At 42.8% G+C, this 24,146-nt stretch overlaps 1 protein-coding gene across 1 annotated transcript; it reads left to right on the forward strand.

The window, feature by feature from the left end:
* Positions 1-203: 203 nt before the first annotated feature.
* Positions 204-23,679, forward strand: LOC139665300 (rho guanine nucleotide exchange factor TIAM2-like; the record flags this gene model as incomplete). Its single annotated transcript, XM_071544315.1, is given in 20 exon segments — positions 204-308; positions 952-1,030; positions 1,143-1,232; positions 2,800-2,810; positions 2,812-3,025; positions 4,034-4,098; positions 5,131-5,273; positions 7,848-7,934; positions 8,262-8,469; positions 14,142-14,330; positions 15,656-15,724; positions 15,862-15,987; positions 16,360-16,468; positions 16,785-16,964; positions 17,980-18,098; positions 18,919-19,027; positions 20,147-20,205; positions 20,456-20,546; positions 22,525-22,612; positions 23,052-23,679. Coding segments are annotated over 20 exon segments (2,769 nt in total), but the record flags the coding sequence as incomplete, so codon positions are not given.
* Between the last annotated feature and the right edge of the window lie 467 nt (positions 23,680-24,146).

Consider the following 24,146-nt stretch of genomic DNA (forward strand, 5'->3'; position numbering starts at 1 on the left):
TTTTTTTTATTGTTTTCTGTTGCTTTCTGCAAACTACCAGCTCTCTAATCTTATTTATGATAATGATAATATTTAAAGTTGTTTATTAGTTTATTTTATAATAATAATTATTATCGTTATTTTTGGTAGTAGTGGTAGCAGTAGTAGCATTTTATTTTATTTTATATTTAAAAAATATTTTGTGTGTGTGTGTGTGTGTTCAGGAGAGACAGCTGGACCAGGATCAGTTGTGTCTGCAGGTGAAGAGAAACGTGGGACAGAAAACTGAAACCAGTTCAGCAGCAGCCAGCGAGCCTGAGAGACAGCTGGTGAGAACTGACATGGAATAGAATGGAATAGAATGGAATAGAATAGAATAGAATAGAATAGAATAGAATAGAATAGAATAGGTCTCCATTAGTCCCATAAACGATGAACAAAGTCAGACACAGAACATACAGTGCAAGTTAGACAACAGTTCACCTAGAAATCACAACATATTAAGGAGATTTTCTACTGTCTTTTTTCTACTAAATAAGTAAAAATTAGTGTCAGTTTGTTTCTAATGAACCTCTCCTCTGCTCTTCTCTCCTCTCCTCTCTTCTCCTCCTCTCCTCCTCTCCTCTCCTCTCCTCCTCTTCCTCTCCTCTCCTCTCCTCTCCTCCTTGTTTCCTTTCCTCCTCTCTTCCTCTCCTCCTCTCCTCTCCTCCTGTCTCTCCTCTCCTCCTGTCTCTCCTCTCCTCTCCTCTCTCCTCTCTCCTCTACTCCTCTCCTCTCCTCCTGTCTCTCCTCTCCTCCTTGTTTCCTCTCCTCCTCTCTTCCTCTCCTCCTCACCTCTCCTGTCCTCCTCTCCTCCTCTCTCCTCCTCTCCTCTCCTCTCCTCCTCTCCTCCCCTCCTCCTCTCCTCTCCTCCTCTCCTCTCCTCTCCTCTCCCCTCCTCCTCTCCTCCTCTCTCCCTCTCTGTCTCTCCAGGTGTGTGACGAGCCAGATGTTTCCCCTCCCTCTGTCTTCACCCTTCAGTTTTCCCGGCCGGACGCTGCTGTGGACTTCGGTGAGAAAATATCTTCTTGGTTCAGTGAGCGGACCGACCGGAGGACCTGTGAGTTCCCCGCTCTGCTCTGCTCCGCTCTGCTGAGTCTGACCTTTGCCCTCTGACCCCGCAGGCTTCGCTGTCACGGGTCATGTGGACGGAGCGGGGAGGAGTCACGTGTTCGTCAGCGAGGTCGACCCGCTGGGCCTGGCCGCCGGCGAGGGTAAACACACAGGACAGAGACAGAGACTGAGACCGGAATGGATCTCTATTCCCTCATGTGTATTTCCCTATATAGCTCTGCTCTATTAGTGCACTAATTAGCGGTAAATCACACATGATTAATGAGTGAATCCGGACACTTAATTCATCATCAACCTGCATCTGCATTCACCTGCATTCGCATAAACAAATGTTTCAGCTAACATTTGACAAGTTGCCAATATTCCTTCGAAGCCACATATGTGTCACTCAGGGTTTCCGTCCAAGTGTCCCGGAAGATTTCAATGTCCCGGACAAATGGGAGAAATTCCGGTCAAATATTATCTGTGTTTATTGAGCTTAAAGGCAGGCTATATAAAGAATGACATCATCAAGGCATGTCGATTTATAATATTTTTTTATTGAAAAGTAGGCTAATTTTCCTTATACATTATATTCCAAATAAAATAAGTCCCGTCAATAGACTCACGTGCATAACGCTATCTCTCTCAAACACACACACAACGTTACCATGCCAAATAGAAAAATAGGATCATCTACTATGAAAATTTGCACTTTACTTTGTTCCTGAAATGTGTTTTGTTGCCAAATTGCCATATGCTGTCACCATTACGCAATGCCAAATGTGCACCGTGCACGTCCCGTTAACCATCATCACACATTGCCAATTGCTAAATACTCAACTGACAACCAAGAAAAAACAACACAGTAAATATGTAAAAAGCAAAGCCAAGCAAAAAGTCATGAAAATAAACTGTCAAGTCATCTTACCTTCACCTGACACACACACACACACACATCACCATCGCACACGAGCAGATCCGTTTCCTCAGCAAGCACACCTGGCTCTTAAAGGGAATGGGAGATGATGCTCTGATTGGTTGAGTTCATGTTACGCCCAAAACACACCTATGATTCATTAAGGGACTTAACAACCCCTTTGCACCTTGTGCCTTACTTTGCACCCACACTACTTTGTACTTATACTCCACTACATTTTAGAGGGAAATTTTGTACTTTTTACTCCATTACATTTATTTCACAGCTATAGTTACTAGTTACTTTTCAGATCAATATTTTATATTTAAAACATTTGATCATCTTCATAAAATAACTATAAAATAGCATTGTTATAGATTAGACTACCCAAAAGTATAGCTAAATTGTTAAGATTAGCTTCACGTTGACAACTTTAAAATGCTGCTTACATGTACATGTATGTCAATAAATCAGTATTAATATTCCAATATTTATGAAAATATAACTCTCTAAACGGGACAGTTTGCATAATGAGTACGTTTACTTTGATACTCTAAGTACATTTTGCTGCCAATACTTATGTACTTTTACTTAAGTAAGATTTTGAATGCAGGACTTTTACTTGTAATGGAGTATCTTTACATTGTTGTATTGATACTTTTACTGAAGTAAAAGATCTCAGTACTTCTTCCACCACTGGCTCTAGGTTCTCTGTATCTGACCTCTGACCTCCCTGTGTATCAGTCATTTGTAAAAAAATAAAAAATAATAATAAACCCCGTCTGTCCTGGCTCTCCTTCTCCCCCCAGGCCTGCGAGCGGGGAGACGAGGTCCTGGTCCTGAACGGAGCCGGGGTGTCCGGTCTGGACCTGGGCCTGATGCACTCCTTCTTCAGCCAGCAGACGCTCCGGCTGCTGCTGAGGAGGGAGGAGCCGAGCCCCGAGGAGCCCGGCCCCGCCTGGCCCGAACCCGGTGACCCCGCCGACCCCGCTGACCCCGCCGACCCCCCCGGCCAGCTCCCGGCCTGGACTGCAGGTAGTGGAGAGACTTTAAAGGAATAGTTCACCCAGAAATGAAAAACTCTGTTTGTTAGTCCATATCACACACTGCAAAACCTGACAGAATCAGAATCAGCTTTATTGGCCAAGTATGTACACATACAAGGAATTTGACTCCGGTTTTTGGTTTCGACTTGTTCAGTTGTTTTCTGTTGTCTCCAGACTTATCAAGATTATTTTAGGAACTTTTTTTTCAGGAGAATGTAACTTGTTGCAGGACATTTACTTTGAAATTGTGAATTGAAAAGTTTCTGTTTCCAGATTTTCTTCATTGTTTTATGATGATTTCTTGAAAGAAGTCATATGAATCAAGTGAAAGTTACTTGAAACCAGCAGATTATTTGCCAGTGCACTGAGATGATTTGACTAAAAATATCATGAAATAATAGGTCTGGAAACACTGGACAGCTTTTTTGCAGTGCAGCACAACTCTGTACAGCAGCCTTCTCCAAAACAACTGAAGTCAGTTGTTCCGGTTCTTAAGAGAGCAAAGAGTCTGCTGAAGCCAAACGATCACAGTGTGTGGAAAAGACCGATATTCACACCATTATATAGAGCAAATCTTCACTACAACCATTCGTTTTCGAAAAACGTTCTTGAGTGCTGGCACCCAGACCTCCTGTGAATCTTCTCTACTTCCACCCATCCATCCATCTTCAACCGCTTATCCGAGGTCGGGTCGTGGAGGTAGCAGTTCCAGCAGGGGGCCCCAAACTTCCCTTTCCCCGGCCACATTAACCAGCTCTGACCGGGGATCCCAAGGCGTTCCCAGGCCAGCGTGGAGATGTAATCCCTCCACCTGGTCCTCGGTCTGCCCCGTGGCCTCCTCCAGCTGGACCTGCCTGGAAACCTCCCTAGGGAGGCGACCAGGAGGCATCTTTACTAGATGCCCGAACCGCCTCAACTGGCTCCTTTCTATGCGAAGGAGCAGCGGCTCTACTCGGAGTCCCTCACAGGTGACCGAGCTCTCACCCTATCCCATAAGGAGATGCAGCCGCCCTCCTGAGGAAGCCCATTTCGGCCGCTCGTATCCGCGATCTCGTCCTTTCGGTCGTGACGCATAGTTCATGAGCACAAGTGAGGGTCGGAATGAGGATTGCCCGGTAGATCGAGAGCTTTGCCTTCTGGCTCGGCTCTCTTTTGTCACAACGGTGCGGTAAAGTGAACGCGGTACCGCTCCCGCTGCTCTGATTCTCCGGCCCATCTCCTGCTCCATGGTCCCCTCACTCGAGAACAAGACCCCGAGATACTTGAACTCCCTCACTTGGGGTAAGGACTCACTCCCAACTCGAAGTGGGCAATCCACCCACTTCCCACTTCCCCCACTTCCGTGCTTGAAAAAAAAAACTAACATCGGAAATAAATAACAGAGTAATATATTCCGTTTTGTTGGTACTTTACCCAAAGCTTTTACCGGTTGTGGACATGTTCAGCATGAGTGTGCCTGGTGGAAATCAAACCCTGAACCCTCAGCACCTCGCTCCTCACACAGGAAGTGTTATGACAGAGTTTTCTCCCAGCAGAGCGGTCTGTCCGGATGGATTGCTCCTGCCTGCTGGGTTTTATCCTGAAGGCAGATCGATGCTCGTTGACACCAGTCAGATGCAGTTTAAACACCAGCAGAGATACCCCCCCCCCCCCCCACACACACACACACACACACCTGCCCCAGGGGAATTCTGGGAAATCTGCCCAGAGCGCTGTGATGTGAGAATTTCTCCTCACTGCCAGCAGAAGCTTCTAACTATCTATCTATCTATCTATCTATCTATCTATCTATCTATCTATCTATTAATGTGTTTGTTGTTTCCTTATTTATTGGTGACTCTATTCATCGCTAATGGGAGATATAAGGTCAGAGGTCAGAGGTCAGGGTCTGGAGCTGGTAGGGATTCAGTGTCTTGCTCAAGGACCCTTCAGCAGGGAGGATAACTGCAGCACTGGAGCTTTAACCCGGGTTCTAACCTCTAGGACCTACCGCCCTAAATATGTTTTATTTATAGGAAAAGTACCATACTAATACCATGAGTATAAAGTATTATTATCTTCTTGATGATGTAACTGTGCTTCTTCCTCTCACAGATTCTCTGTCGCCCGCTGACAGCGTCCCACCTCCTGTGTTGTCAGGACGTCCTGTCGAGGCCCGGCGAGGACAGCCAGCCGCCGGGACAGGGACCGGGACCGGGACCGGGACCGGACCGGGACAGGGACAGGGACAGGGACAGGTGAGGACAAGCTTCTGTTACAGCGTTTGTTAGGGCTGAACAATTAATAAAATTTATCGAAATTGCAATATGTCCTACTGCAATTTTCAAATCGCAGGAGGCGCAATATTTGTTAAAGGTGAAATGTGTCAAAATAGCATTTTAAAGTAAATATTGTGGTGCTGCAGAGATGTCCTGGCCTACACATCATATTCTACAGACTTAAGAAAACGTCTTTGTTTGGTACAGATCCCCGCAAAAATCACACCATAATCATTTTAATACGTTTTTCAATGAAAATGAGAATAATGATGTAAAATTATCATTCCCTCTAATATCGCAAATCATATCGAAATTGCAATATCAGTCAAAATAATCGCAATTAGATATTTTTTCTAAATCGTTCAGCCCTAGCGTTTGTGGGTTTGGGATAAAAACATCATGGATATCAGTTAGAAAATGCAGACTATCCATACTCAATATTTTTGTTTGTTATTTTGTTTATTATTAGGATCCCATCAGCTGTGCATAATGCAACAGCTGCTCTTCCCGGCTCCACACAAAACATTAAACAAGACGGAAAACTTAATGTTTGCTTACAGTATGTTTCATTACATCACTTAGAGCAGTGAATCTCAACCTTTTTCATATCAAGGACCCTAATTTAGTCCACATTAGAGCCACGGACCCCCATCTGATGAGATCAGATATGATTTTGTCCAGAACTCCATGACTGTCTGTATTGTAGGTAGAGAGATAACAGAGAAACTGTGATCAGAACAGTGTTTTACATTATTCTACATTCTCTAGTAGTGTTAACTTCTTCTAAATGAAATAATGGTGATGTTTAAGAAGTTGAAGTTTTGGGGTTTTTTTTGTTCATAATTGGGCTGTGATTTCTATTCTGTCTACTTACTATATTTTGTTTGACAGTTGCCATGTAGTTATGTTTCTGTTTTGTGTTGTATTGTTATTTTTATCTAATAATATTAATAATAATAATAATAATAATGAAAAAGAAAGACTTTGTGTTATTCTGGAACAGTCCGTTCAGTTTAAAAAACGAAGAGTGAAATTAAAAAAGAAAGAAGAAAGAAAATGCTTTTAATATGATTCTAGTTCTGTCTCATCCCAACCACTTGGATTCCCTGCAAGCAATTATTACTATTATTATTATCAGTATTATTTTGCATTATCATGATTTAATATTAATTTCCAGTCATTGGAGAGGCGTTTCGCTGTAAGATAATTCCTCCTCTGCTGCCTCAATAGTGACTTTAAATAGAAGAATTCATCTGTATCCTCTTCTCTGCTGCCTCAGTGACCCAGTTTGCCCTCAGGGATTAATACAATTCATCTTAATCTTAATTTTAAATTAATATAAAAGCACTTCCATACTACAGACTCCTCTACCTTCAGCAGGAGTCTCTGTCAGCTCTCTCTCCTCTCTCTCTCTCTCTCTCTCTCTCTCTCTCTCTCTCTCTCTCTCTCCCTCTCTCTCTCTCTCTCTCTCTCTCTCTCTCTCTCTCTCTCTCTCTCTCTCTCTCTCTCTGGCAGAGACTCCACTCTCTCACAGATTAACCAGCTTAAGGTTGATTTATGTGGAGTTAAGTTTGTCACCAGGTATCAGGATGAGACTTATTTACATCACTGAAGCTCACCTGATATATTTATATAAACATTTACATGCATATGCAACTAAAGACATAAATTATTACTTACTAATTTAGTTGGATATTTACACATTTAGTCTTTTGTTCCAAAATGAGATATCCAGCCTTTATTATATATATAAAAAAAGTGACTGCTGGCATGAAAGTGAAGCACATTATGGTTTAGTGTTGAAGTTGGGAGTCATCTGAAGACATTTGCTTACAAAATAATTATTTTTTCATATATTGCCTGACGAATTCCAGGTGGGCAAAATCTTTCCAAAATGATATGTAGCAGATTGGAATGAAACCCTTCATATATGCATTTATATTCACTGATACAGCGACATTTTAATCAAAGCTAATGCTGTGTATTGTGTGTATTTCAGTGGTGATTCAGTGGGTTTTGTAGCGGACAGTTCCAATATTTCCCCAAGCTGCACAGACACACGGCAAAAACATGTTCACAACACGTTTTCTTCAATTAGTACATAAACGTGAGAAATAAAGTGTAAAATCGAATAAAAATGAATTAATAAAATGAATCAAATTAAATAACAGACACATATCATAACAAACAGAAATATATAAACAAACGAGCAAACAAATAATTAACAAAAATGTTATTTGTGAGGAAAGCATGTGCTGTTACGGAAATAACATGGTAATTAAAGAAATGTGGATGTTGGCTGCTGCTGCTGATGATGATGAGGATGATGATGAGGATGATGATGATGATGATGATGATGATGATGAATGGAGTAGCAGGTGAGGTTGCGATACAACAAAAAAAGGGCCTTCCACAGTATGATAAAGAGTCAATTAAATAACACTAAAAGTAACCAAAATAACAAAACAAAGGTTACATTATTTTCAGTTGTTTCATTTGTTTTAATTGTTGAAAAGTGCTGCGCTCTCTGTGTCTTCCACCTGGACCAATCAGCTGGCAAAAGCCCTGTGATTGGTCACTTTATTTCCTGTTTGAGTGTCTGGCACTGAGCCACCAGGTGATGCTGTTCTTCAGCATCAGGTGAGGTCCAGACACCCAGAGAGACAGAGTCTGGTCCCTGACTGAACCTCCAGTCTGAGTCTGTCAGGTTTTGTTCTGTCTCCACTTCCTCCGCCGCGGCTCAAATCCTTTCCCAGAATCCTCTTGTGTCCTCCTCGCTTCCTTTAGCCCAGACAGCACGCATGATCCTGAGCAGGCTGCTAATCCAGGCTTAGGTCCTGAGGAGTGTGAAGCAGAGAGAGAGAGAGAGAGAGTGTGTGTGTTAGAGTGTGTGTGTGTGTGTGTGTGTGTGTGTGTGTGTGTGTGTGTGTAAAGACAGACCGAAGGGCTTAATGGCGTCCGGTGCAGGCGGCAGAAACCGGAGGAACCTCGTAGGATGTTGCTCCTGACGAGCGGCGGCGGCGGCGGCGGGCCCCCCAGGCGACCTCTGACCCCGGCCAGGGTGACCCCGCCCTGCTCGCTGTCTGTGGGGGCGCTGTGCTGGGTGCTGCCGCTGGAGGAGGAGGAGGAGGGGGAGGAGGAGGAAGATGAAGAGGAAGAGGTGTTCCCCGCCTCGGCCCGTCCCTGGCGGAGCGGCTGGCCGGGCTCCTGGACGAGGTCACTTCCTGTCTGGGCTGCGACCGGCCCGCCGACCGCATCGTCCTGCTGGTAAACGACCCGGCTCTCCGCGCTCTCCTCGCTCTCTCTCTCTCTGTGGGCTTGTCGGGTTTCATCCTGACAGGCTGGAGGAGTTGACAGAGTTGCTGTGTTGCTGGCAATGTTGCCGCCAGCTGTCGTTGCTGTGTTTGTTGTTGTGTTGCAGCGTTGGTGCTGAGAGGAAACTGTTGCTCTCTGCTGCAGTTTGTCTGTTGTCAGGAGCATCAGGTTCCTGCAGGTTTTGAGACTGAGAGGTTTCTGTAGTTTGGGTTCCAACCATTTGACACACTGTAAAAAATGAGCTGTCCAGTGATGTTCTCTTGTCTCCAGACCTATCAGCTTCTTTCATGATATTTTCAGTCAAATTCTCTCTCTGCTCTGGCAGATAATCTGCTGGTTTCAGTAAATTTCTCTTGATTCATGCCAATATGACTTCTTCTTTCAAGAAATCATCATAAAACAATGAAGAAAATCTGGAAACAAGAAACTTTCTTCAAGACAATTTCACTTTTTACCAAGAAAATGTCCTGAAACAAGTTACATTCTCCTGGGGAAAAAAAAAGTCTCATTTGTAGAAAGCGGTAAAATTATCTGTCAGAGCAGTGAGATGATTTCACTGAAAAAAATCCTGAAATAATCTCGATGAGTCTGGAGACAAGAGAGAATAACTGAACCAGTCTGTCAGGTTTTTGCAGTGAGGGTTTGGATCTCTGTTAGTTGCCTCATTGCTTTGAAACTCACATTTGACTGACATTTAGTAATGACACAGACCACTAATTAGCATTCTCCTTTATGTGGCTCGCCTGTGGAGCTAGAGATACACAAAAGCACGCACATCCAGACTAATACCAGGTGCTGGACAGAAAAACAGTCAATTATAACAAGATAGAGTCCGCACAATAGAAATGGCTCCAATGGTGTTTTTCATGTGCTGGTAACAAACACCACTGGAGCCATTTCTACTGTGCGGACTCTATCTTGTTCCAAACGCCTGTGTAGCTGTGACTCTAGTCTTACTTGAAATTTAAAGTCCTTTTTCTTGTTTTGTAACGTCAAAGTTTGGCTTTTGTTAATGTAGTGTTTACTTTTTTTTGTCTACTACCTGCAACCAGAAAATCCTTTAGAAACAAAGCAGAAAAAAACACTTTACAGTAAGGGTACACTAAGTTAAGGGTTAGTTCATGCTTAATAAGGGTTAGTTAATGCTTAAAACCCTTAATTAACAGTTTAATAATGTGTAATTTACTAATGGTGTTCATGTTAACTAAGGTATTAATTTATACATTATTTCATAGTTTATAAAGACGACTATTAAATAATGTATAAATTAATACCTTAGTTAACATGAACGCCATTAGTAAATGATTACCAGACACATTAGTTAACTGTTAATTGAAGGTTAGTTAATGCTTATTAAGCATTAACTAACCCTTAACTTAGTGACCCTTATTGTGAAGTTTTCCCTGTTTTAAGAGGTTTCAGGGGTCGGAGGGTCATGAATGAATGATTTTGGAAGCTTTCAGTTTAAGTAAGAAAAAAGAAAAACTGCTTGGAGACTCAGTATTTCTCAGCAAACCTTCTTCTTCGTGCTTTTTGTGTCTCAGCAGGCAGACTGGGGCAGTTTGGTGTCGAGACTTTAATATTTTGCTGAGTTACAGTGATGCTACTGCCTACTCTGTGTGTTTAATGGACAGTTTCTCCACTTCTTATATCATATATCGCATTATATTTCCTCTGTGATTTTATGCAGCGGTGGAGTCCGTCCGTATCGACTTCCCACTTCTTAAAACATTCCTCCATCATGATAACAGCGCTAAATCTAAACATTACAACTCCACATCTTTATGCTTTAGAAAGCAGTTATTTTAATTTCCCACGTTCCCCAGCAGAACTGAAACGTATTACAGGCGTATATCAGCTTCGCTCCTCGGAGACGGGGAGGAGCAGAGCATGCTGGGAAGTCGAAAGCGTATGAAAGTGAAGCGGTGATGAAGGAGTATTTCTCACCTTGGCTCTGTCCGCAGGTTATTAAAAGCCGGGTAATAGTCCGAAGCTCAGGAATCTATCGGTTTGTCAGCAGTTTATTAGAGCCTGGCAGCAGAGGTTATGATGATGAATGAGGTTCAGCTGCTGGTCTCTCTTCACACTCTGACAGAGAGAGAGACCGCCGGCTCATATCTGCTGCTGCCTCAGAGTCTTTGGTTCTGGCTGCTGTGACTCTGACCTTTGACCTCCTTACTGTTGGTTGATCTAGGAATTGAAGCTCATTCTACTGTTACACTAGTAGAAAGTTGCTCTGTCTAACATCTCCAGCTAAATGCCTGGAATACACATACAGTACATGTCAGGGAGGCAGCCGTCCTCCACTGAACGGTTCTGGCCTGATACTGATACGGTTCTACTGATACTCTGGCCTCCCCGTCGTCCATTAATTCCTGATAATGGACACCTCGAAGGGCGTTATCCCGCTTATATCATGGTCACTTGCCAAAGGAAAAAAAAAATAGGACCATGAATTTATATTTTCATGCGTTTTGTAATCAAAATCTAAAGTTTTTCACAAGCCATAACTCAGTTTCCCTGGTAACACCTGAGGGTTTGACTAATACCTGGAACAATCATTACCGTCCCATAAGGTTCTTATGCAACGGAAACGTTGTTCACTGCTCCAGTAAATAGGACGAACCTTAGATAGGACTTGGCAGCAGGAGATATTTCTAGTCCGCTCAGCTCATAGAACCCTTTGGCTCAGCTAGGAGCCAGAAAGCTAACGTTATGCTAGCAACATTCAAAGTCAATAACAAACAGTAAATATAATTTGACAACAAGACTAGCTAGCTATCCAGCCATGTCATTGTCCCCAAATCAATATCAAGATTTTCACGAACATACAAATTGTAAATGGAGGCTTTGACTGCGTCCCTGTTGCTATGGTTACTCATTTTAGATACAGGCTGATGCTACGTAGCCAGCGCATTAATTTAGAACAGTGAACAGACAGTTTCACTGGAACTACTTAGTAGGTGTCCATTAATGGACACCCTGCAGCCAATCAGAATCAAGTATTCACCCAGACCATGGTATAAGTCAGGTTAACTCACACTCTCCCAGTAAATTTGGCATCATTCACCTGTGGAGACACTTCATCATGTTGTCTGGCTCAGGATCCGTTCACACTGCAGGACTTCAGGCTCAATTCTGAATTTGCTGCTCATATGTGATTGATTTTTTGATGACTGTTATATATCTATTCTAGGTTGTAACCCATATCTGATATATCACTATGAACCAACAGTGATGTCGACACTGAGCAGAGTAACAGTAAGAAAAGACGTCACATCTGTTTTTATTTCAACACATTTCAGCTCCAGTTTTGACCGAATTGAGGCGTCCAGTCGTCTGTTTGTCTCGTTTCCTCCATTTTCAAGCTGCTCAGACAAAATTATGACAACCATCTCCTCGGGTGGATGATGCCAGATTTACTTGTTGTCATGGCAACGCTCACAAATTCTGCTCTGAGCGTTTAAATACAAGTCGCATGTAGGTCAGAATCTGATTCTGTAGCTCATGTCCACGAGGTTCAGGTGGGATTCAGGAGAAACTGCGACTCCATGCAGGTTTCTGCCGTTCACACTGATTAGAAAACATCAGATCTGAGTCACATGGAGGGAAAACTTCCAGCTGCAGTGTGAACAGAGACGATGTTCACTAGATTTACACAAACGCCGTTGTCCCGTGAAAACCTTGTAACTCCAATCATGAGGATTTTCATGTTTTAACTGCAGCTGGGGGATCACATGCCCCTCTGTGGGTTGACAAAATTCTACCCTAACCTGTAGCATAAACTCAAAAATGCTAATTTGATAAAGCTGAAAAGAAGGCTGTTTTTCTTGGTTCCTGAAAAGTTGACATTTTGGAGTACAGTGTGTTCTCTTTAGGAAACATGCTTACTCATCATGTTTCCACAGTGTGAGACCGACAGTCAGGAAAGTCTGTGTTTTGACTCTAGTACTTTAAATTGATGAGCCGGCGTTCTCCCATAGCACTGTATTAAGGCAATTCATTATTTATTATTTATTCATAGAGCGTTTTTAACAGAACAGGATCATCACAACATGCTTGCAGACCAACAAAGGACAAAAACACATGATAGCAAATAGCCAAATGCATCATTTTAACTACTGTGAGTGTAATGGTGAAAAGCTGCACACTACTTACAGAAAGAGAATTTAAAAAGATTATTGCGAGATCACGCTTTAATAAAAAGTGACGACGCTTTGGTCTCAGTTGACCTTCCTCAATGTGGGAATTAACTACTGTAGCGTGTGTGTGTGTGTGTGTGTGTGTGTGTGTGTGTGTGTGTGAATACATGTACATGCGTGTATATACTTATTTGTATATAGGTATTAACCAGTATACCTTTTACCACTCTGTTGTTCAGGTGTGACCTACCTTTATTGGCCTGTTTATGTGTGATTTACCTTTACCAGCCTGTTGTTTCTGTATTCAGCTGGTCTACTGTAATCTGCTGAGTGAGTCCCTGCTGTAATCAGTACTGACTGTGTGAAGGAGCGTGAGGTTTTGGCTCGAGCCCCAGCCGTGTGTCGGTGTCGGTGTTTAACCTCCGCTCCGCTGCGTCCCGATCAGCCCGCTGACTTTCAACCTGCTGAAATCCACCAGGACGCCTTTACCTCTGACTAAACGACTCGATGGGAGGGCCGCTTTACACCGGGCAGGGTGATTAAGAGGTCGAGACGAGCTTCCTCTGACTCAGGGTGAAATCGGCCGTCTTGAAATACAAAACAGAGGCTTTTATTTCTTTCTGAGTGTAGGATCTACAGGGTGAAAAAATACCATATTCTATTTTTTTCTCTCTGGCTCTCATTTTGCTCCCTGTAATATCTCCATCATCCATGATCATTCTCGGGTTACAGGCCAAGGTGCTGTGACCTCTGACCCTTGACTGAGGTCATTATCGTTAATGAAAACAAACGAAATGACGAAAACTAGGTGTGAAAAAACATTTTCGTTAACTGAAATAAAAATAAAAACGAACTAAAATAAACTAAAATTATAGAGAAAATGTCTTTAGTTTTCGTCTTTGTCAATTTATTTCATACATAAGCCTAGTATTTTGGGTGGATATGAAATCTATCTTCCAATTTTTTTATTTTTTTTATTTTTTTTTACCTTTTTGAATCTCCCCGCTGACAAATACCCCACATTACAAAAAAAGACTAAAACTAACACTGAAACTAATAAAAACTAAACTAAAACTAAGCATTTTCAAAAAATAAAAACTAAACTAGCAAACCTGCTTTAAAAACGAATTAAAACTGAAAACCAAAAGTCAAAACGAAATAAAAATAAAAACTAATGAAAAATGCAAAACTATAATAACCTTGCCCTTGACCCCCTTATTGTTGGTTGTTGGTAATGTTTGTGATCTAGGACTTAAAGCTAATTCTACTGTTGCCCTCATTGGAAATCAGTTGGGTAAAGGCCTGAAATGCAATGTGCCTTTTAGTGTAAGTGGATCAATCAATAAATGCATCCATCTGTCATCCATCCATCCCTCTGCTCCTCCGTCAGAACGTGGAGCGGGTGTACTCTCTGTACCAGACCTTCCCAGAAGGCCGTGCGGCGGAGGCGGACGTTCCCAGGAACCCGTACGGGGCGAGCGCCCCCCCGCCCCCCCCCTCCCCCCGACACACCAGCGTCTGCCAGCGGCTCCGAAACGTGATCCAGGAGCTGGTGGACACCGAGAAGAGCTACGTCAAGGTACTGATCACACACAGGACTCTACTACTACTACTACTACTACTACTACTACTACTACTACTACTACTACTACTACTACTACTGAGACATAGTACTGATACTACTACTACTACTACTACTACTACTACTACTACTACTACTACTACTACTGCTGAGACATAGCACTGATACTACTACTGCTGAGACATAGTACTGATACTACTACTACTACTGCTGCTGAGACATAGTACTGATATTACTACTACTACTACTGCTGAGACATAGTACTGATACTACTACTACTACTACTACTACTGAGACATAGTACTGATACTACTACTACTACTACTACTGCTGCTGCTGCTGAGACATAGTACTGATACTGCTACTACTACTACTACTACTACTACTGCTGAGACATAGTACTGATACTGCTACTACTACTACTACTACTACTGCTGCTGAGACATAGTACTGATACTACTACTACTACTGCTGAAACACAGTACTGATACTACTACTACTACTACTGCTGATAGATAGTACTGATAGCATAGTACTGATACTACTACTACTGCTGATAGATAGTACTGATACTACTACTACTACTACTAATAGTGCTGCTGCTACTACTGATAGTACTGCTACTACTGCTATTAGTACTACTACTACTACTACTGCTACTGATAGTACTGCTATTAGTACCACTACTACTACTACTACTACTATTATTACTACTACTACTGCTACTGCAACTACTACTGTCGCTACCACTACTGCCACTACTATTACTACTACTGCTTCTACTACTACTAATACTACTATTATTACTACTGCTACTACTGCCATTACTGATAACGCTATTACTGTTAATACTGTAACTAATTCAGGTCGTGCTACTACTACTACAACTACTAATAATACTTTTACTACTAATAATACTAGTGCTAATGCTACTAATACTTCTATAACCACTGCTACTGTTGCAGCTGCTACTACTACTGTACTTCTTATTCTCATTCTCAATCCCTCCATGTATAAAGTAGCTTATAAAGCACCACATTGTGTCAAAGAGTTTGGTATCAGTTCCACCTTTCTGTATCCTGTATTCATGTTCTTCTCTACATGCTAACAGTTAAATACACTGTGAATGTTGAGTGGAGAGAACAGGATTCATCTTCACAGCATCAAAACACACTAAACACTGAGAACACAGAGGAGAAACTGCTACCAGTCTACTGATGCTCTGTGGGAAGTTGATGGGAGTTGATGAAAATGATCTTGTTTGCTGAAAGCTCAGTATAATCCTTTAATAAAGATGATCCTTGTCTCCCTGTCCCTGTCAGGATCTGGTCTGTCTGTTTGACATCTACCTGACTCCACTGCAGAGCGAGACTTTCCTCAGCAAGGAGGAGGTGAGAACTGAATTGCAGGGACGCAAGAAAAGAGTGATGGACAGAAAAAAACTTTCAACAGTTTATTTTACCAACTATGAAATATTCTAGATAGATAGAAATTGAAAATGTGACAGTGTTCCTCTTCCCTCCCTCAGATGGAGGCTTTGTTCGGCAGTCTTCCAGAGATGCTGGACTTCCAGAGAGTGTTTCTGCAGACGCTGGAGGAGAGGATCGCCTCCTGTCCCAACCTCGGCTCCCTGGAGACGCCCGAGCAGTTCAAGGTACCGGCCGCTGTCCCGTACCAAGAGCTTTAAAACTGCCATTACTACTACTGAGGGGAACATTCTAGATAGGAGCACAGGGTCCGAAATCAACATCCAGCAAGACCATTCAGAAAACTTTATTGTCTAATAAGAGATAAAAACATCCATAAGATTAGAGGTAAAAGAGTAAAAGTGCAAGTCCAAGTTTTCTTTGAGACTGTTTTATTGACTTCTGTTGCACTTAATGATGAATAACAAACATGATCCATTGCACTAGTGAGTCAACAAGTTTTAAATTTACACACAGTACCTGATTATATACATGAAATAGCACTCAAAACGCAAAAAAATCTAAAATGAAAAGTAATTTCTCTGTCTGTCTGTTGTCAGAAACTGCTGTTCTCTCTGGGCGGATCCTTCCTCTACTACGCCGATCACTTCAAGCTGTACAGCGGCTTCTGTGCCAACCACATCAAGGTCCAGAAGGTCCTGGAGAGAGGTGAGGAGGACACAAACATCCTTCTTACCTCTGTTTATGTTTTTAAAAAATGTCTTCTCTAACTCCAGGTTATGGTCTGGACTAATTGAGTCATTGCAGTCTGGAAAAAGCCTTGGGATCTTGACTAGAATTTAAAATAAAGTTCTGTGGGTTTGAACAAAGCTCGGCCGTGCAACATGCGTCTGTAATGACGGACCAGCAGAGTGGAAGAGGTTTTAAAGGAAAAATGTGCATGAAAACCCCTGTTGAGATGCAGGTCCAGGAGGATCATCATCACTAACTGATCCTGTGGTCTCATGTTGGTCTCTCTGTCCAGCCAAGACGGACCGGGCCTTCAAGCAGTTCCTGGAGGCCAGGAACCCGACCAAGCAGCACTCGTCCACGCTGGAGTCCTACCTGATCAAACCGGTGCAGAGAGTCCTGAAGTACCCGCTGCTGCTGAGGGAGCTGGTCTCTCTGACGGACTCCGAGAGCCACGAACACTCACACCTCACAGGTAAATACTGCTGTTAATACTACTACTACTACTACTACTACTACTACTACTACTGCTGCTGCTGAGGGAACACACACACCTGACTGAATGAATACTGTTAATACTATTACTATTATTCCGACTACTACTACTGCTGCTGCTACTACTACTACTACAAACACACACACCTGACAGGTAGACACTACTACTACTACTACTGCTACTACTACTACTGCCACTACTTCTACCAGTACTTCAAACCCTATTTAAAAAGGTTATGGAAGTTAGAAAACATGAAAACAGAATATAACAACGAGAGCACAGAATGAAAAGGGCAAAAAATAAGTGAAATGGTATAAAAGACAAGACAAAAGTTGGGAGCCAACACAGGCACACACGTGCATGCACACATACACACACACACACGCACATACACATACACACACACACACACACACACATACCAAGGTTATTATCGTTAACGGAAACTAACGAAATAACGAAAACTAGGTGTGAAAAAACATTTTCGTGAAATAAAAATAAAAACGAGGCTTTACAAAAAAACGATAACTGAAACTGTATTGTGTGTTTACAAAACTAAAATAATAAATAAGTCTAGTATTTTGAATTTTTGAATCTCGCCCCTGACAAATACCACATATTACAAAAAAAGACTAAAACTAACACTGAAACTAATAAAAACTAAACTAAAACTAAGCATTTTCAAAAAATAAAATCTAAACTAGCAAACCCGCTTTAAAAACTAATTAAAACTAAACTGAAATTGAAAACAAAAATTCAAAATGAAATAAAAATAAAAACTAATGAAAAATTCAAAACTATAATAACCTTGACACATACACACACACACACACACACACACACACAGTGATAAACTTCATGGCTTGACCAGGGTTTCCAGTGTTTTCCCTGCTGACATCCTGGTTTCCTCTCCTCTCTCTCTCTCTCTCTCTCTCTCTCTCTCTCTCTCTCTCTCCCTCTCTCTCTCTCTCTCTCTCTCTCTCTGTCCCTGCAGAGGCTCTCAGAGCGATGGAGAAGGTGGCGAGTCACATCAACGAGATGCAGAAGATCTACGAGGATTACGGCACCGTGTTCGACCAGCTGGCTGCAGAGCAGAGCGGCCCGGACAGGGAGGTACGGCCGAGCCAGACTTTATTATTCCTTTATCAGAACAGGAACACAGGGAGATTAGTTCAGTCTTCTTCCATCGTCTGGTTGCTGTGGATCTGACTCTTCTAGTTTTAACAGGTTTCTTGTAATGATCTAGGAACCTTGGTGATCATGGAATTGAAGCTTATTCTGTTTATACACATCAGATAAATCCCTAAAATGTCAAATAGTTGGTTTTCACTAAATGTAATGTTATAATGTCTATTGATGCTGTGTTTTGACATCCTGGTGACCTGCTTTCTGTTGGATTTCTGCCCCTGCTGCTGCTTTTTAAGTAGATTTTTTCAGTCTACCGGGAGGGAATTTGTAGAATTTACCAGCATTTGAAAAACAAAAAGCAAAAAGCAAACCAAATTGACTTTGTGACAGCTTCAATTCAGATTATATACTACAGGCATCACAAAATAAATCCCTCCTATCTCTGTCCTATTTCTTTTATTGCATTTCATTCTTACAGCATATGATGGGCACAGGAATATTATAAAGGCACTTACACTGTGAAATTTGCACTCCTGCTTGTGATTTTTGCTGAACTCTGAACTGAAGCTGATTCTGTTGCTGCTCACTGAGAGTTTCAGCTAAATGACTGAAAGGGAAATGTGACGTTCACTTAGAGAAAGTGTTTCTTGGCGCTTCATGCCCAAACCCGCCGTGCCTTCTCTTCCCACGGCGCTGTGATGATGATGATGATGATGATGTTGACGCTGTAAATCCCAGAAAAGTCCTCCAGGGGAAGAACAGAAAACACAGCTCACTCTTCTTAACCCTCTTAACCCCTCCTAAGGTGACGGAGATCTCGATGGGAGAGTTCCTGGTCCACTCCTCGGTGGTCTGGCTGAACCCTCTGCCCTGTCTGGGCCGACTGAGGAGAGACCCGGAGATCACACTGTTCGGTGGGTTCAATACACAGTGTTAACACTCAGTCACAGAACACACTGGCTTCTGGGAAAATCCATTCTTTCGTAACCCTTTAAATCAGTGATTCTCCACCTTTTTCACATCACGGACCCCAAATTTAGTCCACATTAGGGCCACGGACCCCCATTTGATGATATTTTGTCTCTCGGACCCAAATCTGAGAATATTTTTATTGTTAGATATGATTTTGTCCAGAATCCCATGACTGTCTGTATTGTAGGTAGAGAGATAACAGAGAAACTATGATCAAACAGTCATTCTTCTACATTCTCTAATTGTGTTAACTTGTTGTCAATTAAATAATGGTGAAGTTTAACAATTCATCAATTTGCTGGGGACCCCCTGGAACCTCCTCAATGACCCCTGGTGGTCCCCGGACCCCAAGTTGAGAACCACTGCTTTAAATTACAGGCCATTAACAAGTAGAAATAACTAAGTATTTTCCAAGCAACATAGATGTAATAACTCTTCAAAGCATTGGAATGACTGGGAACTACTGAGTAATATACATTTTGAACAATACAACAATGACAACAAATAAAAGTCAAACTGAGAAAATAAAGTCAAAGTCAACTTTATTGTCAATTCTGCCATATGGACAGGACATACAGAGGATCAAAAAATGCCGTTTCTCTCAGATCACGGTGCAGGCAAATACAAGTACAAAACAAAACAACAAGGGTATAAAAAATACTAGGATAAAAAGGTACTAAAAGGACTAAGAATTTAAATAATTATAAGTTAAGCTGGGGTCTAGGAGGACAATAACAAGGCACAGATCAAGAACAAAGAAAACTGCAATAATAACAGTAGTGGAAGTAGTCATAAAAGGATGTGGAAGTAATAATAAATCATCCACGGGATGAGTAGCAGCAGCAGTTTTTGTAGTAAACCTTTGTACAAAGTAAAAAAGGAGCCAATTCAAGAAGGCAAACACAACTGGGATTTAACCGTAAAACTTCTACTTAACACCTGTGCTGCTATTAGGAGCTTTATGGTAAAAGCATCATTAGACCTAATGGACCGGATGAGAGGACTTCATCAATAAAGTGACAGAGGCTTGACCGTCTGACATGCCGCTGTTCTCTCCTCAGTGTTCAAGCGGGCGATCATCCTCGTCTACAGAGAGAGCAGCAAGCTGAAGAAGAGGATGGTGAGTCTGACGCTCCGATCCGACTTCCTACACTTCTTAATCGAAGCAAAACAATTTGTTTTTGTTTTGTTTTCTTGCTTCAATAAAGTGTACAGAAGTTTTAATTTCTCAGTTCTGCCTTACTTTCTGTGGTTTTCCTTCGATTTTTCCTATAGTAGTCTACTTAAAAATTAGTCAAATTAAACAATTTACAGTGTAACTGTGGATTCAGACGTTTAGCTTTGTCTCTCTGTGTGTCTTGTTGTGACAGACCGGCTCCCGCCCAGCTGATCTGGACCCCTTCAGGTTCCGCTGGTTAATCCCAGTATCAGCTGTCCAGGTCAGACTGGCCAACATCACAGGTTAGTGACTGGGAGACGGAAAACACACACACACACACACACACACACACACACAACCAGATGGACCCGTCCTGCTGAGGGGTCCATGAGCAACACACTGACCCCCTACAGCTCCAGACCCTGACCCCTGGCCTCTGAGCTTTGACCCTACAGTTTCCCTTCAGTGAGCAATAAAGTGGCACATTCACATACTGGAACTCTAAATACCGTTCTGTTTTACATTCAAATTTACAGTTGAGTCCAGACTGACTTACAGAACCTTCAGTTTTTATTTTGCACTACATGTTTTATTCCTTTGTTTTGAAAAGTGTCATATAAATAAAGTTTATCATCATTATTATTACTACAGAGAGCGAGCAGGTTGGAGGTTCAGAGTCTTGCCTTGCTCAAAGACACTTCAGCAGGACACACTGACTGTAGCAGGATTGAACATGTGACCTTTCAGTTACAGGACGATTCATACACATTCTACATTTATGTTTTTCCTTTTAACCTATTTTCTTTTGAATTTGTTTCTCTCTCCTCATATATTGTACTATTTTTGTTTCTGCGCCTACCTTAAAGGATAAGGCTGGTGTTTTTTAATGCATTTCTTACCATCAACAAATCCTATGAAAATAACAAAATCAGCAATGAAGTCTGGTCCATGTAGTCGGGTCCCAATGCAGCCATGTCCCAGCAGCCGTAGAACTCCATTGTATTAAAAAAAACGATTAAAAACCCGTCACAGAGCCATGCTGCTGCTCTTGTTATGCACCTTTTGGTGATAAGCCCCGCCCTCCACCACGCCCCTTTTGACCAATCCACATGAAAAGTTCATCAGTTCTTCCTTGGCCCATCACCAACCTTCATACCAAGTTTTGTGCAAATTCGTGCCCAACTTTGCATATCCTAAATGTGTATAGTAGAAATATGTTTTTTTTCCTATCCCATAAATCATCTCGCAACCCGCCAATATTATCTCACAGCCCTCTGGACGGTCCTGACCACCACTTTGAGAACCACTGACCTAGAAAAGTGATTCTCATATCACAAACCCTTAAATTAAACAAACGCATTGTTGATTTTGTTATTTTCATAGGATTTGTTGACAGTAAGCGATGCATTAAAAAACACCGGCCATATCCTTTAAAGCACTTTTAAAACTCTGCTTTTAGAGAAGTGCTTTAAAAATAAAGTTTTTAAATTATTATTATTATTATTAATGAAAGTCATGTTTAGCTGTCAGACGCTGCCAGTCCTTGTGGCAAAAGCTCAGACAGTAAATTTGAAAGTGACAGTAGCTTTATGACAGTAGTGGGGCGACACTGTTTCAACAGGGGGCGCTGTGTGTTAGTGGGTGAAGTGTGTGTTTCTCTGGTGTGTTAGTGGGTGAAGTGTGTGTTTCTCTGGTGTGTTAGTTGGTGAAGTGTGTGTTTCTCTGGTGTGTTAGTGGGTGAAGTGTGTGTTTCTCTGGTGTGTTAGTGGGTGAAGTGTGTGTTTCTCCGGTGTGTTAGTGGATGAAGTGTGTGTTTCTCTGGTGTGTTAGTTGGTGAAGTGTGTGTTTCTCTGGTGTGTTAGTGGATGAAGTGTGTGTTTCTCCGGTGTGTTAGTTGGTGAAGTGTGTGTTTCTCCGGTGTGTTAGTTGGCGAAGTGTGTGTTTCTCCGGTGTGTTAGTTGGTGAAGTGTGTGTTTCTCCGGTGTGTTAGTGGATGAAGTGTGTGTTTCTCCGGTGTGTTAGTTGGTGAAGTGTGTGTTTCTCTGGTGTGTTAGTTGATGAAGTGTGTGTTTCTCCGGTGTGTTAGTTGGTGAAGTGTGTGTTTCTCCGGTGTGTTAGTGGATGAAGTGTGTGTTTCTCCGGTGTGTTAGTTGATGAAGTGTGTGTTTCTCTGGTGTGTTAGTGGATGAAGTGTGTGTTTCTCCGGTGTGTTAGTGGATGAAGTGTGTGTTTCTCCGGTGTGTTAGTTAATGAAGTGTGTGTTTCTGTTCCCCCTGGCAGGAACGGAGAACCCGTGTGTGTGGGAGCTGGTTCACACCAGGTCTGAGGTGGAGGGAAGACCGGAGACGGTGTTCCAGCTCTGCAGCAGGTGACACAAACACTTTATCATCTTTATTTTCATTCAGTTTATTCACAAGGAAAATAACACATTCATTTCAAGTGTAGAGACACTGAGCTTCTGCAGAGATTACATGGACAATTGGAGTCATCAAATACAGCAAAGTAAAGACAAAAAAAAATTATCTCTGGAAAACTAATTCACTGATTGAAAAGTTTCTGTGATAATTTACAGCTTTACAGATGAACAGTTTGCACATGCTGCTCAGCATCCAAAACACATTTTTCCACAATGAAAGGAATCCAGAGTTTTCAAGTGCATCGATATTGCCCATCTGCGGTGCTAAAAAAAGTGTGGAAATTAGACTAATTAATATGCTAATGTGTTGCAGTGATATTTATAGATTATTGAAGTTGTGTTCACACAGCGCTCAGCCTCTCACACCCATGTGTTTGTTGTTTTGTTGCAGTGGTTTGGAGACGAAGGCCAGCGTGGTTCGAGCGCTGCGCTCGCTCAGAGACGGATCCAGACGGGCCGTCCCGGCGGACCGAACCCCCCGAGACTCCGGCTCCCTGAGGAGGACCAAGCCGTCCTCCGAGCGGGGCGGGTCCTGGAGGAGGAGGCAGCAGCAGCGCCGCTCCGAGGCCCAGAGGACGCCGCTCCATCAGCGGGACGAGAGCCTCTTCCTCACAGAGACCCGCTCCGAGCCGCCGGCGCCCGGCCGCTCCGCCACGCTGCCCCGCCCCGAGGCCGACGCTCTGGGGAAGAGGGCCAGGCTCTGCTCCCTGACCGGAGACCTGGAGGCCCAGCTGCAGAGGCTGAACTTCACCGAGGAGGCAGCGCAGGGCGACCGGGGGTTCGACCGGGGTTCGGACCGGGGCTCGGACCGGGGCTCGGACCGGGGTTTGGACCCAGGACTGGACCCAGGACCGGCGGCGGCCCGGAGGAGCGGCGGCTCTGGGGGAGAGATGCTGGAGGAGCTGCACAGCCTGCTGGAGAGAGACTTCAGCGTTCAGAGCATGACGTCTGTGGTGAACGAAGACTGCTTCTACGACTCGGTGCTGGGAGGACAGAAGGCCGCCATACCGACTCTATAGAGACTCAGGACTCACCAGGCTGCAGGACTCAAATCCAGGAAACTACTTCACTCTGCAAGGCTGAAACCCAGAAGACAGCTGAACCCATCACACTACAGGGTTTAACTCCAGAAGCTTTCTGTACTCTCCACCATATCCAGCTACAACCTACAAGACTGTTGTACCCATCATGCTATAGGGCCAAACTCACCATAAAAAAAATTGCCATACCCAGCACACCATAGGGCTAAAATCTAGAACAGTGGTTTTCAACCTTTTTGGCTCGTGACCCATTAAAACGAAGCGATACCTACTCATTACCCCCCTGTCACAGATCCCCCCCCACTATCACAATCAAAGCATGATTTTCCTTTTTCAGGTTGTTTCATTTGACTCATTATCAGAGACGACCTAGAGACTGAAAACTATTCAGTATTTCACAAGAAAAAAGCAAAAATTCGAGCATAATCAGAAAAGTTACACATCAT

The sequence above is a fragment of the Centroberyx affinis genome, unplaced genomic scaffold, assembly GCF_046629955.1.
Source record: "Centroberyx affinis isolate AG114_WGS23_722 - 3 ecotype Tasmania unplaced genomic scaffold, CSIRO-AGI_Caff_v1 ptg004519l_1, whole genome shotgun sequence".
Classification (NCBI taxonomy): Eukaryota; Metazoa; Chordata; class Actinopteri; order Beryciformes; family Berycidae; genus Centroberyx; species Centroberyx affinis.